Source organism: Chaetodon trifascialis, chromosome 17, assembly GCF_039877785.1.
Source record: "Chaetodon trifascialis isolate fChaTrf1 chromosome 17, fChaTrf1.hap1, whole genome shotgun sequence".
NCBI classification, from domain to species: Eukaryota; Metazoa; Chordata; class Actinopteri; order Chaetodontiformes; family Chaetodontidae; genus Chaetodon; species Chaetodon trifascialis.
The window spans coordinates 4,768,932-4,783,886 of NC_092072.1; the positions used below are offsets into that span (position 1 = coordinate 4,768,932).

Below are 14,955 nucleotides of genomic sequence, written 5' to 3' on the forward strand. Positions count from 1 at the left end.
GTCTCTCATTCCACGTATATATATACAGTACATACAATATTAATACAGACGGAACAGACATGACAGAATGCCTGCAGGACCTATAGTAAATGTCCACATACAGCACATTAGCGTTACCCTATTGATTTTACATATCAGTGTAATAAACAAACAGTCCATCATTGAGAAGACTGGCAGCCTCTCGTGGACTCCACACTGCAGTCTTTGTCTGCATCTTTGTCAGATTTTACAGGAAAAGAGAAAACAAATGGAGTCAAAACTTCCAGACTTATTGTGGCTCTCGGAGGAAGGACATGTTTTTATTTTTCAGTAAAGAAAAATGAGAAAATAGCACTAGTAGCAGCTTTTTGTTGCGGCTGACAGATCGGGACAACTAGCAACATCTTGTCTGTGAAAGCAGGAAATAGGATTTATGGGAAATGGGTCTTAATTTTGTGAAACGCTGGTGCTTCTGCTACCTGCTACCTCAGTCATTAGCAGCACAGTTAATATCACAGTATATATACATATATACACCGTATAATCAGAATCAACTTTATCGACCTGCAGACATGCAGCGAAACAAAGATAGAAAGGTGCAACCAGGCAGACGGCATTATGTGCAATAATGATGGAACAGCATAGGTATATCCTAAAGAATAAATCTACATCTTCTACACAGGATAATGAAAGTACTTCATGTCATCATAAGACTTGTAACTTTACTTGGACTTTGGCCAATTTAATAGCGAAACTCTTATTCCAACACTCAAACAAATCCATTCGGTATTAAGCAAGTAAATAAGATTATGAAAGTGGAAAGTCCTTATTTTAGCTTATGTAAGTTGTCTCTTTGTTCAGCCCTCAGTCCTGATTTTGGGGAGAAAATGCTGACAGACCTAAAGGGAGAAGTTGGTGTATAAATCCCTTGGAGTGGCTCAGAGCTCTATGGTGTTCAAAACTAGGCGTGAAAACTCAAGATATCTGATTTTTGTATGTGTTTCTAAAATGTAGCGGCCATGTGTTATTCAGGCTTGTGACTACAGCCTCCCTCACTCTCATAAGTGCTGTGGTGGCAGCATAGCAGACGGATGCTCTGCGAGGTTCAAAGCTGGATCTTTAAGTGCACCCTTGAATTAGGTGATAGACAGCATCTCATCCAGAGTGAGCTCAGCCAGCAGTGTTGAGAATTATCTATTTATTGACGTATTGACGGGCTTGAATCGTGTGTAATTCACAGTTTGTGCTGCATCAGATTATTGTTGTTTTAAGTGTAACTGCTTATTTTAGCTCATCTGGGTGGACAGAAAATAGCAAAGACAAAAGAAACCAGAGGAACACTAACCGTACATTACCTAGTGTGTCCTGGTAAAACTGTTTAAAATAAGGTATTCACGTGGTTTTCAGGGATAGTCATAAAGCAACACTCACCACGTAGTGTCACTTGTATTTACAGGGCTGGGCAGTGTGAGAAAGTGTCTCGCTACGGTTGCCTGGTGACTGCAGCGCTGCCAGCACACCAAACAAGCCACAAGCAATGGCTGGTCTTGTTTTCCACCAATTCACAAGCAGACATCACCAGCAGACTGTGTTAGCTGGGAAACTGTGTGGAAACTGAATTGGAAGTGGATGTTCAGGGAGGGGTGGGAGTCCCCAGGACAGGCTGTTGTTGTTCCTGCTGTCTTATTTCCACTGCTTTAATGTCAGAGCATGGAAATTCATTCGCTTTGACACTTGTGATCCTCAGTGGCTCCAGAGAGCAGCGGTACAGCATACCACCCGGTAGAAAGCAATCTCACAAGAACGCACTGAATGTGAATTATCAACCAAGGGAGGATATTACACGCAGTATCACATTTTTTTTATATATATATAGAATTTTACTCCTTGCCTGTAATTAATCAGTTTCATTCGAGCCTCTTGCTCTTATGTCTTTATTAAATCCTTGGCTTCTTCTCTGAAGCGCTTCGCATCCAGCTGGCTCTTGTTCTCATAAAAAGAAGTGGAAGTGGAAGGCAGCCAGCCGCTGAGATGGAGTCCGGGATCTGTCCTGGCCTCGAGGATGGACAGAAAAAGGGGGGGGGGGGGGGGTAGGGATGTGTGCCAGCAAGAACAACATTACATTTACTCCAGTCTGGGGTTTTTGTCATTGTGAGGCATGAATAAGCTCTACCGTGGAGGTTTCATGTGGGAATTCAATGCCTTGCTATTCAGAAACTGATGAAAATGCCTCCGCTCAACTGCGGCCTTTGAGAAAGATCTGCAAAGTGATGAGGGAGCAGTTTTTTTAAAGTTACACTGTGCAGCCTTTTATGAGTTACTACCTCTATTTAACTCTTAATGCTCGTGCACGGACACGCCGAGGACCAGCCTGTGTTTCTTGGTTTCGCTTGTGCACTGTGGCCCCCAAGGTGATGAGAGACACATTTACCTCAAGGGTTTTTAAAGGAGACCCTCAGAATCATGTGTCCTCATCTCCTGTCCTTTACGTTTTCTTGCTCAGTTTGGCACTCTTTTGGAATACATGGAGAATATGCTCTGCTCACTCTGGCTTATGGAGGAAGGCGTTTGGAGCTTTTTCCTTCTTTGCCAATGGTAACCATACGGCTGGTCCACTACTTTGGTCTACGCCTGTCTACTGGGTGGATTGCCATGAACTGTTGTACAGACTGAGAATCTTAATGCACGTGGCCATTACCTCCCTTTTCCTCTACCACACCTTTGCAGCAGTGGGTTGTCATGAGGTTTCGTGCAGACATGGTTCACAGAGGATGCATCATAGCATCATGATCATCTGACTTGAGAAGTTCAAAGTGTCTCTGATCAAACACCTGCAAAGTTAGTGTCATTCTCATCAGCCTCTGCTGAGCATTGTGTTCAGTGCTAATTAGCAAATATTTGCATGCTAACATGCTAAAGTTATTGAACATGGCCATACCTGCAAAACATCAGCACATAAGCATTGTTCCTGTCAGTGTTTTAGCATGCTGACATTAGGATTTAGCTCCACTGTGCTTCAGTGCAGCCTCACAGAGCTGTTAGCATGGCTGTAGACTCTTATCTGTTGTTTTACGCGTTCTAGCTGTTTACTCTGTTTATGCAGATTGTGATAGCAAATGTTTTGCCTTAGATTCCTGATCGTTTCCTCACTTTTCTTTTTCAGGTCCTTCGCTGCAGCACTCATCCTATTTTAATAAACATTTAGTTGATAAACTGAATGCACGTCCTCTGCTCTTCTTTAACCCATGAAAATGGACTGTGCCAGCAGATAAGTAGCTGGGGTGTATTATGGCCAACAGGCTTATATAGACGCATTATATCTGGACACTGTATCGCTCACATACAGTATTGCATTATTTTTTATGAGTTATTGACCAGTTGGATTCAGTAGCTGTGCTCTATGCTAAGCCTTTTAGGCTCCTCTGGCTTTGGTAATGAAATATTGTATGAATAAAATTCAGTTGATTTCTTACTGCGCCACTGGTGCTGTATCTTTCCCGTGCCATCGGCTTTCTGGCAGCCACAGAAAAATTAGACTGGCTCCCTAAACAGAATGGATCTTTCTCCATGGCTATTGACGCTGGGTGGAGCTGGTAACATCCCCAGCAGGCTGAGGAGTGCCTTTTCTTCATTGACTGATGCTCATGAAGCTCAGTGTCTCATATCGCTGATCAGTCCCTGCTGTGGTGACAGCTGCTACCTGTCTGGCCGGTCCCTCTTCTGACCTCAGTGAGGTCGGTGAGGCAGCAGGTTCAGGTTGGCTTCATGTCCAGAGTCCAAAGTCTCCTTCTGTTCATGTTTGACCTAAAATCTTTTTGAGACTTAAATGACCTAAAATCTTTTTGAGACTTAAATCCCTTGTGGCAATGTCAGACACTTTTATTGGATGTGATACCTTTTCTTTTTTTTAAACAAAGACATTTTAGCCATTAGTGTTTCCTGAAATCTATTTCCATGTATTTGGTTGGTATATTTGTGTGCCTTTGTGCCAGGCCTTATTTCGTACACCATGTTCCTGACTGTCTGGAGCTCTTTAGCCACAGGGGATAATGATGTGAGTCTGTACGAAGGCAGGCACATCCACAGCTTGAAACCAATTGTACATTCATGTGGCTAAAGCACTTTCAGGGGCACTGTGACATTTTCAAGGCTATTTGGTTTTCAGTCTTTGCTGCTGGTTCCTACAAATGTTATCAAAGAATAAAGAACTTAGTTACTAGATTTCATTCAATATTAATATTCATTTGATATGTCAAACATGAACAGCACTGTTAATCACGTGGGAATGTTGGTGAATGTAAAGGGACTTGGCCAATTTATTTAATTTTGCCAGTTAATACATATTGTAAACTTGGAAACTGTGAGAGCAGCAGGTTTTTTTTATACTGCATTTTGCTTGTTTGTAATTATTTGTTTTTACATAAATGCTTCCTGCTTACACGTTTTTAATTCCCTGTGCATTTTTTAAAAACTGTCTTTTAATGTCAGCTGTATTTGTTTTCTTCTAAAAATATGAAGCTTGGAAAATTAGATGACGTCACCATCATTGGTTCCGTCTGATCTGTTTGTCAATAAAGTTTGTCATTGAAGCCAGCCAAGATGGCGGACTACGATTTGACAACCAAAATAGCGCATTTTCTCGACCGGCATTTGGTTTTTCCTCTTTTGGAATTCCTGTCCGTGAAAGAGGTACAGCAGCTTTTGAACCGTATAACCTCAAATTACAATGTAGTTGATTCTCAGTGGTCATTTTACCTGAAAATACTGCTGTAGCTAGCACCGATTTGTCCCTGCCGGCTAACAGTCAGCTAGCCCTTTAACTGACAGCAAAAGCTAGCTACTCCTGGTATAATGAAAGTGTGTACTAATGTTATGTAGTAGTAGTAGTAGTAGTAGTAGTAGTAGAAGTAGTAGTAGAAGTAGTAGCAGCAGCAGCAGCAGCAGCAGCAAATGATTGTACATCCGGAAAACTGATGGTGTTAGAGCTTTGGCTAACTAGCTTCGTAGTATGGTTACCCAGCGTGTTAGCATGCGTTACGTTAGCATGCGGGATAAACGTTGGTGACAATCGGCTTAATGGAACGAGCAGCACTGATGATGTGGTACGCTAGTCCTGCTGTCATATCGTTTTTTCTCTTTCGTGTACATGTTTAATTCACTGTATCACTCAAATGAAGTTAAATACTTGTGTTTTTAATTGTGACAGATCTACAATGAAAAGGAACTTCTCCAGGGAAAGCTGGACCTCCTCAGCGACACAAACATGGTGGACTTCGCCATGGATGTGTACAAAAACCTGTACGCGGACAAGGAGATCCCTCACTGTAAGACAGCTGTTTATATTTTGGTCTGATTCCACAACATTGCGTTCAGTCATATCTGGATTGTAGTCATTACAAGTAAAGATACCTATTGGGCACTAATAGATTTTAAGCGGTAATAATTAGGATTTGTTCCACATTGTATTCATCAAATATGCAAGTGGAAGCTGATTATCAGGCATGTCATTAAAGGAAATAGTAAAAGGGAAGAAAACTTGACCTCTTGTTATGTAGCTTTAGTACCTGTGGTGTCCTCACATTGAGCAGTTTATTGGCCAAAAAGATCAAAATGTAGCAGCGACATAATCTGGACAGTAGAAAATATTTTGCTGTGCGGTGCTGTTAATTTTCCGACCAGCTGAATAAACCATTGGGGTTAGCTGTTTTTGTTTTTCCTCTTTATTCGGTCTTAACCACCACTAATGTAACATCATTGTGTAAATGTGAGAATATGCCCTGTTTCAGCCCTGAGGGAGAAGAGGAGTACAGTGGTGGCCCAGCTGAAGCAGCTCCAGTCAGAGACGGAGCCGATTGTCAAGATGTTTGAAGACCCAGAGACCACTCGACAGATGCAGTCTACAAGGTCACATCAGCCTGGCAAAGAAATGCCTCTCTGTCAGATGCTTTCCTCGTTCTGTATTATAGCACTGATAGTATTGTCCTTGTGAAAGTTTGTCTGTGGACTGTAAACGACTCGTCTGACATCCGTTTGTTTCATTCTCATTCAGAGATGGGAGGATGCTCTTCGACTACCTTTCAGAGAAACACAATGTAAGTTTTGAAACGGGAAACTGTATTCGATCGATTCCTCTTATTGTGTGAAAATTGCACTGATTTTTAATCTTCAAGGCGGGTTTTGTAATGTGTCTTTGTTTCCATAACAACCAGCTGCAACTGTGAGCCAGCAGGACTGTTGTCCAAACCTCAGAATCCGAAAACATCCAACAACACCCACCAAAGTGCTCATTACTCAATCGCTGATCAGAGTAACTACTTGCAACTGTTCTGCCGATGGTTTCTTTAGTTTACCCTTTTTTTCTAATCTTCAGATGAATTACAATTCTCCTTGTTGGATTTGTTGATACATAACATTTTCACATCACGTGCAGTCCTCTGAAAAGAGAGAGGACTTGTTAGTGTGAAAAAAGGCTTTGTTTTGCCTAAAAAGATGAAAGATACTAGCAGATTCCCTTATCAACCACATTCTGTCAGCTTTGAAGCCTCTCACAATTGGATTTCTCTGAGGGGAGAAAAAAAAAGCGAAGGCGCTAGCAGTTTGAGAAAGAGTGGATTAGTGTGACTGCACTGTAGACCGTTCAAAGCCACGTTCATTAGAACTGCAGGCTCTGGCCTCTCATTTTATCGTGACCCTTTGCCTGCTGAATCACAGGCAGACATGGCAAACCTTTCAGCCAAAGCTAAATATTACCTCCTTATAAATGGTTGCTGGTCAGTTTTCAGCCTTGTTCAATGTGCTTTCATTTAAGTATGCATGTCCCTCATTTTGTCTTTCTCAGTTTCGTCAAGAATACCTGGACACTCTGTACAGGTACGCCAAATTCCAGTACGAGTGTGGTAACTACTCTGGGGCTGCAGAGTACCTCTACTTCTTCCGTGTCCTGGTAAGAATAAAAATCTAAGAAAAGAAAAAGTTCCTCACATTTGTCACTGGATTAAATTGTCTTCATTTCATTTCTTATGAATTATTCTTTCCATAATATTGCTAAAATAGATTATGAAGAACTGGATTGTTGTTAATTGTTGCTCTCTGCTCAGGTTCCCTCAACAGACAGGAATGCTTTGAGCTCTCTGTGGGGGAAACTTGCGTCGGAGATCCTGATGCAGAACTGGGAAGCAGCCATGGAGGATCTCACGCGACTAAGGGAGACCATTGATAACAATGTGAGTAAATAAAGTTCATGTTATTGTACAGATGGAATGAAGATTTGCTTGTTTTAATGGTTATTGGATTAGGAATACAGAAATTAAATGAGGTGGGTCAAGCAGCACATGGCAACATGGATTGACTTTTGCAGCTTCTGGTAAACTCAGTTCTGTAGTGGACAGCTGCAGGACTGTGAGTGAAGCTCATATCACGAAATGTCAGGTCCAATATCAAGGTACCCAGACTGAAATCAAATAAAAGATGAAGGTCGAATAGATGACCTACTGCTATTTGTTAGTCATTTCCTCCACAGTTACCATGTGAATCTGCTTTTTGGCCGTTTCTCTTTCATTTGGCAGTGAAGTTTGTCCCTGAACGTCGGCCTGAATTGTATTTGTGGTGTAACGTCATTGTCTGATGCAACATTTCTCAACTCCTACCATTTGTGTCCTCTCTCCTCTCAGTCTGTGAGCTCTCCTCTCCAGTCTCTCCAGCAGAGGACTTGGCTCATCCATTGGTCCCTCTTTGTGTTTTTCAACCATCCTAAAGGCAGGGACAACATCATCGAGCTCTTCCTCTATCAGCCTCAGTGAGTCTTTCAGTACAGCAAGCTTTAAAACATGTACACAGGTTTCTAAAAAAAAAAAACTTAAAAAAAAAAAGTTAATGCACTTGAATAAGCAGCAAACACCTTTTCTGAACAAGTTCTGACTTAGTGAACATTTAACGCAGTATGTAATTTCTGCCACTTCTCAGTCCAAACAGTGAAAACGACGTGGTTCGATGATGAAGTGAAGTATTGTGGGAGTTGCTAATGAAAATCTGTCTGACGTGACTCAGGCAGAAATGTCCACTAATAAGATAACGCGTTAAAGTTGTATTCACAAACGCAGACTTCCTCCCTCATCTGGTGTTTCCCGTGTCACCACTGGCGTTTAGACATTTAGGATAATGTGACTGCACAACTCCAGAAAATATATTGAAGCTGTCAGTCATTAATAAATGGACCTTTTTGAGCTGGAACTAAAGATTATTTTCATTAATTTTCTATATTCATTGTTAAATTCATGGTTTAATCTGATAAACGCTAAACATTTTCACTGCAGAGTGTTTTTTTATTATTAATTTTAATGCAGAAATGTTACATAGTATACATTTAATGGACGTTCTCTTAATTACATCATCTGGTTCCACCTTCCTCTTCTGCAACGGTATAATGGTTTTCCAGATGGAGGCTTGGTGCCACCTATGGCTCTCTTATCTTGAAGAACCGACTCTTAATAATTATTATTTTTTGGCTGATTTTTCTCAAAATTCAGTTTAAATTTTGGCCCCATTTGAATGGAAACCCAGCCGCTGGCTTGTTCATAGCTTAAACCTGTCTCCTGTACTGAGGCCTTATTAGTCGTAAGAACGCTTTGAAATTGTAATGTCAGTATCTTACCTTGAATGTATTTTTGACTCAGTGTGTGCAGGTTTTGTTTAAATTGTACCCTGTAAGGTATTTAACAGCATGAATCACAGATTTCTCAGCACAGCTTCTGTGTGTGGAACAAAGTGTTGTTGTTTTTTTTCTTTTGGAGCTAACTGACTAACTGATGCCACCCAAATTCGTTGTGATGGCAACTGATGCCGGCAACACTGTGTGCTGCCTTTGTGTTTTTTAGGTACCTGAATGCCATCCAGACAATGTGCCCACACATCCTGCGATACCTTACAACTGCAGTCATCACCAACAAAGACGTGCGAAAGCGCAGGCAAGTGCTCAAGGACTTGGTGAAAGTCATTCAGCAGGTAAGGTCAATAGTTTTTAGCATAATAAATCTTATCTAATGTGCACCAAGGATGGAGTCAGCGCATGAATGGCTGTTTCTCCGCCGCTCCCGCAGGAGTCGTACACATACAAGGACCCAATCACGGAGTTTGTGGAGTGTCTCTATGTGAACTTCGACTTCGACAGCGCCCAGAAGAAGCTGAGGGAGTGTGAGTCGGTGAGGAAGTTTTTCTCCTTCAGTTTTCCTGCTTGACAGTGTGTGTTTGTCATGGTGCAAAGGCCTAAATCGCCCCACAAAAGTTGGCTGTCTCCCAGGACAGAGAAGTAATATGAAGCTTCCTTCAGCTATGGTGCTCTGATCTCCTGAGTCCCTGGCATTTAACTCCGCAGCTATTCAGCCTCAGCAAATCCATGTCTGGCCTGATTTGCTGGCTCGTACTTTTCTACAGTTTGGTTTTCAAAGGGGAGCAGCTGTCAGATTTGGGGCTCTGATGCCTTCTATTTGGAAACCCTTGACTGCAGTTTTGTAGTTGTGCTAGGGGACCACTTTGTGCATTCTCCAAGCAGTCTGATCAATTGGCTTTTACCCCTCTTGTATAAATTATGCAGTGATTGCGAAGGCCTCAACTGTCCTGTCAGATGCAGAGTGTGAGCACAATGACGGAAGGATGAAGACAGTTCATTAAGTCGTGCTGTTGTCATGGATTCTGTTGGCTTTTAATGTTCAGGGGATTTTTAATGTACTTGTTTTTTTGTTGAGTTTCCCTCTGGAGATCAGCAACTCGTCTTAATTACTGTCTAAACATTGTTGCACGATGTTTTTGCTTTGCTGCTTGCAGTTTTTTTTGTTGTTTTTGTTGAATCAAGGTCTTACATTGTGTTACACTGTAATGTCAGCAGTGGACCTGGTTTGTCTTGATCACAAGATCTGAGAATAATTAGCCAACAAGTTTAGTATTTAAGCGTGACTGTGGCCCCGTAGTGCGTTATGTGTTTACACCAAAACTCTGCATAATTGGATTTCTTACACAGCTCCTTGTGAGATGATGGTGCTTTGTCTCAAAATCCAAATATATTCCTAACTTAAAGATCTTCTGGAGATTTAAGGAGGCCGAACATCCCAGTAGATGTTTCTGTGGTTGTTGCTTTAAAACTACAGTTAGAGACGTTGGGACATCATCTGCTCCATAAATCTGTAGGGCTCATGATGAGGCCGTCCATCAATCCGTCCCGTTCTTGTGAATGAGATGTCTCTGGAACGTCTAGAGTCAGCAGAAATGTTCAGGTTAGATTTTGGTGATTGTTGTTCCTTCTTGTTGTGTCAGTCCTCTGTACTCCTCTGTAAAATCAGTCTCTAAGTGAAGACAGCATGTTTGTCACTATAGCTTCAATAGCTTTTATTACATTCCTTCAAAGTCTTCTTGACATATATTATGAGTCTGGACAGACATAGATGTACTGCATCTTGACTGTTTGGTGGAAGCATACAACCATGAGGTGGTAATTCTAGTTTAATTTGGACTCTTTTCTGCTGTGCTTTTGTGTCTAAATGACTTATGGGGACACCAATTTTTGAAAATGGTCCAGTAGTGAAAGAGCACTGCAGCTGCCGAAAGCAAAATGTAAAGAAAAGCATTTTTTTTTTCCTCTGTCGGGTCCTTTTCATAATGTTGGCCTACACTTTTAATGCCAGTCTGAGCCTGTCAGTGGCAAAAAGCTCTTTTAGTGGACGGACATTGATGGTGTGAGTAAACACCCTGAAGGATAGCAGCCCATTTAGCCGCTGCTGGCTGCAGCACTCTTGATCTACACTGGACCAATTTCAAAAAAATGTTGTCCCCGTTAGTGAGTTAATACCAAAGTTTCCCTTTAGAGTTAGATATGGCTGTGAGCATTATCAGCATTTTGGCTTCTTTTCCCGTGTGTTTGTCTAAAGACATTGTTTTAAACAGGAATATAACTCAACATCAGGACATGATTTAGCCGACACACTCACACCACAGGAACCCCCTATACAGCAGATAACCTGAGGAGTTTGCGAGGCACGTTGATTCATAAATGTGCATTTTAATGAGAAAACTTCGATTTTCCAGTGTGATATCACGCAGCTTGTATTTTGGGGAGTTTGGAACCCAACAGAAACCATCGTATAAATACTCTACATTGTGAGGTCGGATAGCTGTGACCAGGACATTTTAATGTATGGGTGGACAAACCAGCAGCTGCAAATTGTGCCAGAACAGCCAGACCACAGGAAATGGTTTGTGTGGTGCTATTATGTGCTGCTGCACACTTAAAGTGTACTTATCATTCCAGTAAAACATGTGCATGGTTTCAAATTAAAGCTGCACACACTGACCTAGAAATGTTGTTTCATCACGTGTTGGAAAATGTGCCAAAATAGTACGATTGCTACCAATGGAAGGAGCGTTTTCCTCGTTCTATCTCTGTACTTGAATGCTTTGTATGTGTATAAAGTGAACAATGCTCACAGTCGTTTGGTCTTTTACTCCTTCAGGTTCTTGTGAATGACTTCTTCTTGGTCGCTTGCCTTGAGGATTTCATTGAGAACGCCCGTCTCTTCATCTTTGAGACCTTTTGTCGCATTCATCAGTGTATCAGCATCAGGTAGACTGTCCTTGAAAAGGGCTTGTTTGTCAGTAATGGTGTGTGCAGTCACTTCATTTATGAGAGCGCAGTTTCTCTACAACAATCAAAGGATCTTTTCAACTTTTCTTCTCAGATGATCAGATTTTTCTCCTCAGTGCTCCTGAACTGTAGATGCTATTCATGCTCAGTTTTTCAAGTGTATTCAACAGTAAAAAAAAAAGGGGAACTTTAAAGACTTTGGATCCCCCCAAAGGATAATTACTTGACTGAAATGCCCCCTCCTCCTTCTCCCTCTCCACTCAGCATGCTGGCAGACAAGCTCAACATGACACCCGAGGAGGCGGAGAGGTGGATCGTCAACCTCATCCGTAACGCCAGGCTCGATGCCAAGATCGACTCCAAACTGGTGAGACTCTGCATTCACGCATCCACCTTCAGTCAAATGTGCTTCAATTCACTGAGCCCAGCATAAACAGCCGTGACTAGACTGCTCATTTGTGTAGTAATAAAGCGACGTCAGTGTATTTATTTTACTCATGTAGGACTGAAAGCGGCACCAGAAAGCTGGCAGAAATCAACTGGCGGTGCCCTGAGCGCTTTTGTCCCGCTTAGAAAATAAATGTTTGTGCACTTGTCCATCAGGGTCACGTGGTGATGGGCAACAACGCCGTGTCGCCGTACCAGCAGGTGATCGAGAAGACCAAGAGCCTGTCCTTCCGAAGCCAGATGTTGGCAATGAACATCGAGAAGAAAGTGGCGCACAGCAACAGGAACGAGGTGACTGAGCACGAGACGTTTATCACTGTGAACTGGTGGTGGACGGAGGAAATGTTTTTTTTCTGACTGAACTTTCTTTACAAAAATAACCTCTTCCAGTTCGAGGCTTGATTTATTTGAACTTCTAGTCATTTTTTCAGCATCAGTTTGTACCAACACTGCATCCAAAGGCCTTATTTGCACATTATACACACGCCCGTCATGTCACATCACTCATTCTTACTCTCATGTCAGCGTGTGCAGACCGCTTCCTTCAGTCCTGCTGCCCTCTGATGGATCTATGAGAAAACACCACATTTTCAAAGAACTCCTCAGCTTTTCCTCTTTGTTAATTTTAATTGTGACCACTGATTTTCTGCTCATGCTTGAAACATGAAACCACATTAGTTGACGTGCTTTCCACAGCCATTCATTTTAGGTAAAGTCTGATTGACTTGAAATTGGACACACAAGTCCAGCGCAGTGTGCTCTGCAGAGACTCTTGGACTGTAAAAGTCCACCATGATGGATTTTCTGCCATTTTTATTTTTATTTTTTTGAAAAACAGTAATATATCCATAGAACTTTTGACTATCAACACCAAAATTGGTTTACAGCACTGCTGGACTGAGGCACACATTTCTTCTATAAATGAAAATCATTGAAATCATTGAAAATTAGTCCAGTTGTCATAAATCATGACTGGGAGTAGGACTTTTGAGCCTGACCCATAGGGGGCACCACAAACACCATCAACATGTACCTCAGAGCCCAGCAGCATGTCACCAGTCTCAGTGTGCATGCTCTGGAGGCCAGTATGAACCAAAATCTGGCGTGGTCTGAGACATATTTGCTCATAACTGAAGATGCCTTCGAGTGATCCTGATTAAACTCACATCCTGTGCTGCCTCCTGCACACACACACACACACACACGCACACGCCGAGTTGTGTTCAAATCTGATGAACGAGGGACAAATGATGGAACTTTGAGTGTGTAGAGACTGAAATGCTGCAGGCTTTGTGATGATGGAATAAGAGTGTGATTGATCTCACTCCTTGTTTAAACAGAATTAAATTAGAGGTGACATCGCTCACCTCTGTGAAGCACGCTCGTCGCTGCCTGTGGCTTAAATTTTGGTCCGTTCAGCTGCTTGAACTGGGAATCGCTGCATTTGCAGAGTTATTTGTCAAAGAGCGTGCAGGTAGTCTGTGTAGTCTTAATTTTGTCAGAACGTTATTTGTTTTTGTCCTGTCAATCATTTTGAGAGAGAAGCTGGCAGGTGTTTCTCTCTCTTGTTGACTTGATAAAGCAGTCGGAGCATTTCTTCTAACACCTCTTCTAATGTTTTTATGTTTGTTTTTGTGCCATTTTCTCAGACACCAAACTGGGCTGCTCAAGACTCCGGCTTCTATTAAAAAGGAAATCAGTATCAAGAGGATGCACATGGCTCATGGGGATTTTATTTAGGCTTTTTAATGTATTAACGAATTTATGCGCAATTATTTAACTGCCAGCTTAACTGCTGCAACAACCATTATCCAAGAGGAGGCTGCTACTCTCTCGATGACGTGTTACTTATTTATTTAAAATGGACTATTCTCCGTAGTATTTAAGAATATGGTGTTGTTTGATTTTGAGGTCAAGTGTTATCAATCCACATTAAACATCATTTTGACTCCTAAAAGAGATTTTTCTTCTTCCCTTACCAATATTTAACCACTAGATGGTGCAGTTTGTTTACTTTTCCTTCTGTCAGCAGCCAGTTGAAGCATTTCACAATCTCTATGGCTGCAGATGTTGTGAAATGCTGTATTTCCGACTTCAATTTTATTTTTTGTATTTGTCATAAAAGGAAGGACAGACAGATGGACAATTGACATTTAAAAAAACTAAACACTTACGTAGACGCTGACCTTAACTCTCATGCAACCAGCGCTGATGTGAGAGCCGAGATTGGTACATGAAAAGAAATGCTGTTCGTATGAAGATCAGACTGAATGGAAAGCACTGCAACAACAACTCACAAGACACAGACCACGCGTCACACACAAACACACACACACACAGAGATCATTTTCAAGACTCCTCTGTTTGTTGGAGCCATGCCACTTAGAGCTGGTTGGTTGGTTCTGCTCGTCAGTCAATGTTTAACCACACCTTATTCCTCAGTAGTGAGTGACGCTGCAGAGCCCACTGCGCTCCAGCGTTTCCTCAGCAGTTATCTCTGTAGTTATGCTGTGAAACCAGCCGTCGGTGCATACTGAAGCATTATTACAGTCACATGCAGTCTTTGTTGTGTTAGTGAGCGCACCTGGTTAATGACTGTGGAGAAATGACAGGCATCTAGATCAGTGCTGGCAGGTGTTCAGGTAAAGAGGGCAAAGTGCCCCAGGTGCATTTCTTAGTGGCCCCTCAGCTTTACAGCCTCCTGGTCCATGTGAGGATTCCTTCTGATGTTTGGCCTGGGAGTGGCTGACGGTTATGCCAGCCGCTGTAACTCCTAGCCACTCCTCCAAACCGTTTAGCTTATGCACACACACAAGCTCACACTTTTCCAGGACCCAGTAAAACACAACAGACACATACGCGAGCTGACACACACATGCTCACACACTGAGAGCTGACGT

The 14,955-nt window shown here is 42.1% G+C and overlaps 1 protein-coding gene across 1 annotated transcript; it reads left to right on the top strand.

Moving 5' to 3' along the window:
- Positions 1 to 4,555: 4,555 nt before the first annotated feature.
- eif3eb (eukaryotic translation initiation factor 3, subunit E, b) lies at positions 4,556 to 14,009 on the top strand. The gene is made up of 13 exons (XM_070984230.1): positions 4,556 to 4,668; positions 5,186 to 5,303; positions 5,766 to 5,883; positions 6,029 to 6,071; positions 6,818 to 6,922; positions 7,077 to 7,202; positions 7,650 to 7,774; positions 8,853 to 8,979; positions 9,075 to 9,176; positions 11,478 to 11,587; positions 11,873 to 11,975; positions 12,212 to 12,346; positions 13,705 to 14,009. Exons 1-13 carry the CDS (start codon positions 4,579 to 4,581, stop codon positions 13,741 to 13,743), a joined length of 1,341 nt encoding a protein of 446 aa, XP_070840331.1. The 5' UTR covers positions 4,556 to 4,578; the 3' UTR covers positions 13,744 to 14,009.
- The last annotated feature ends 946 nt before the right edge of the window (positions 14,010 to 14,955 follow it).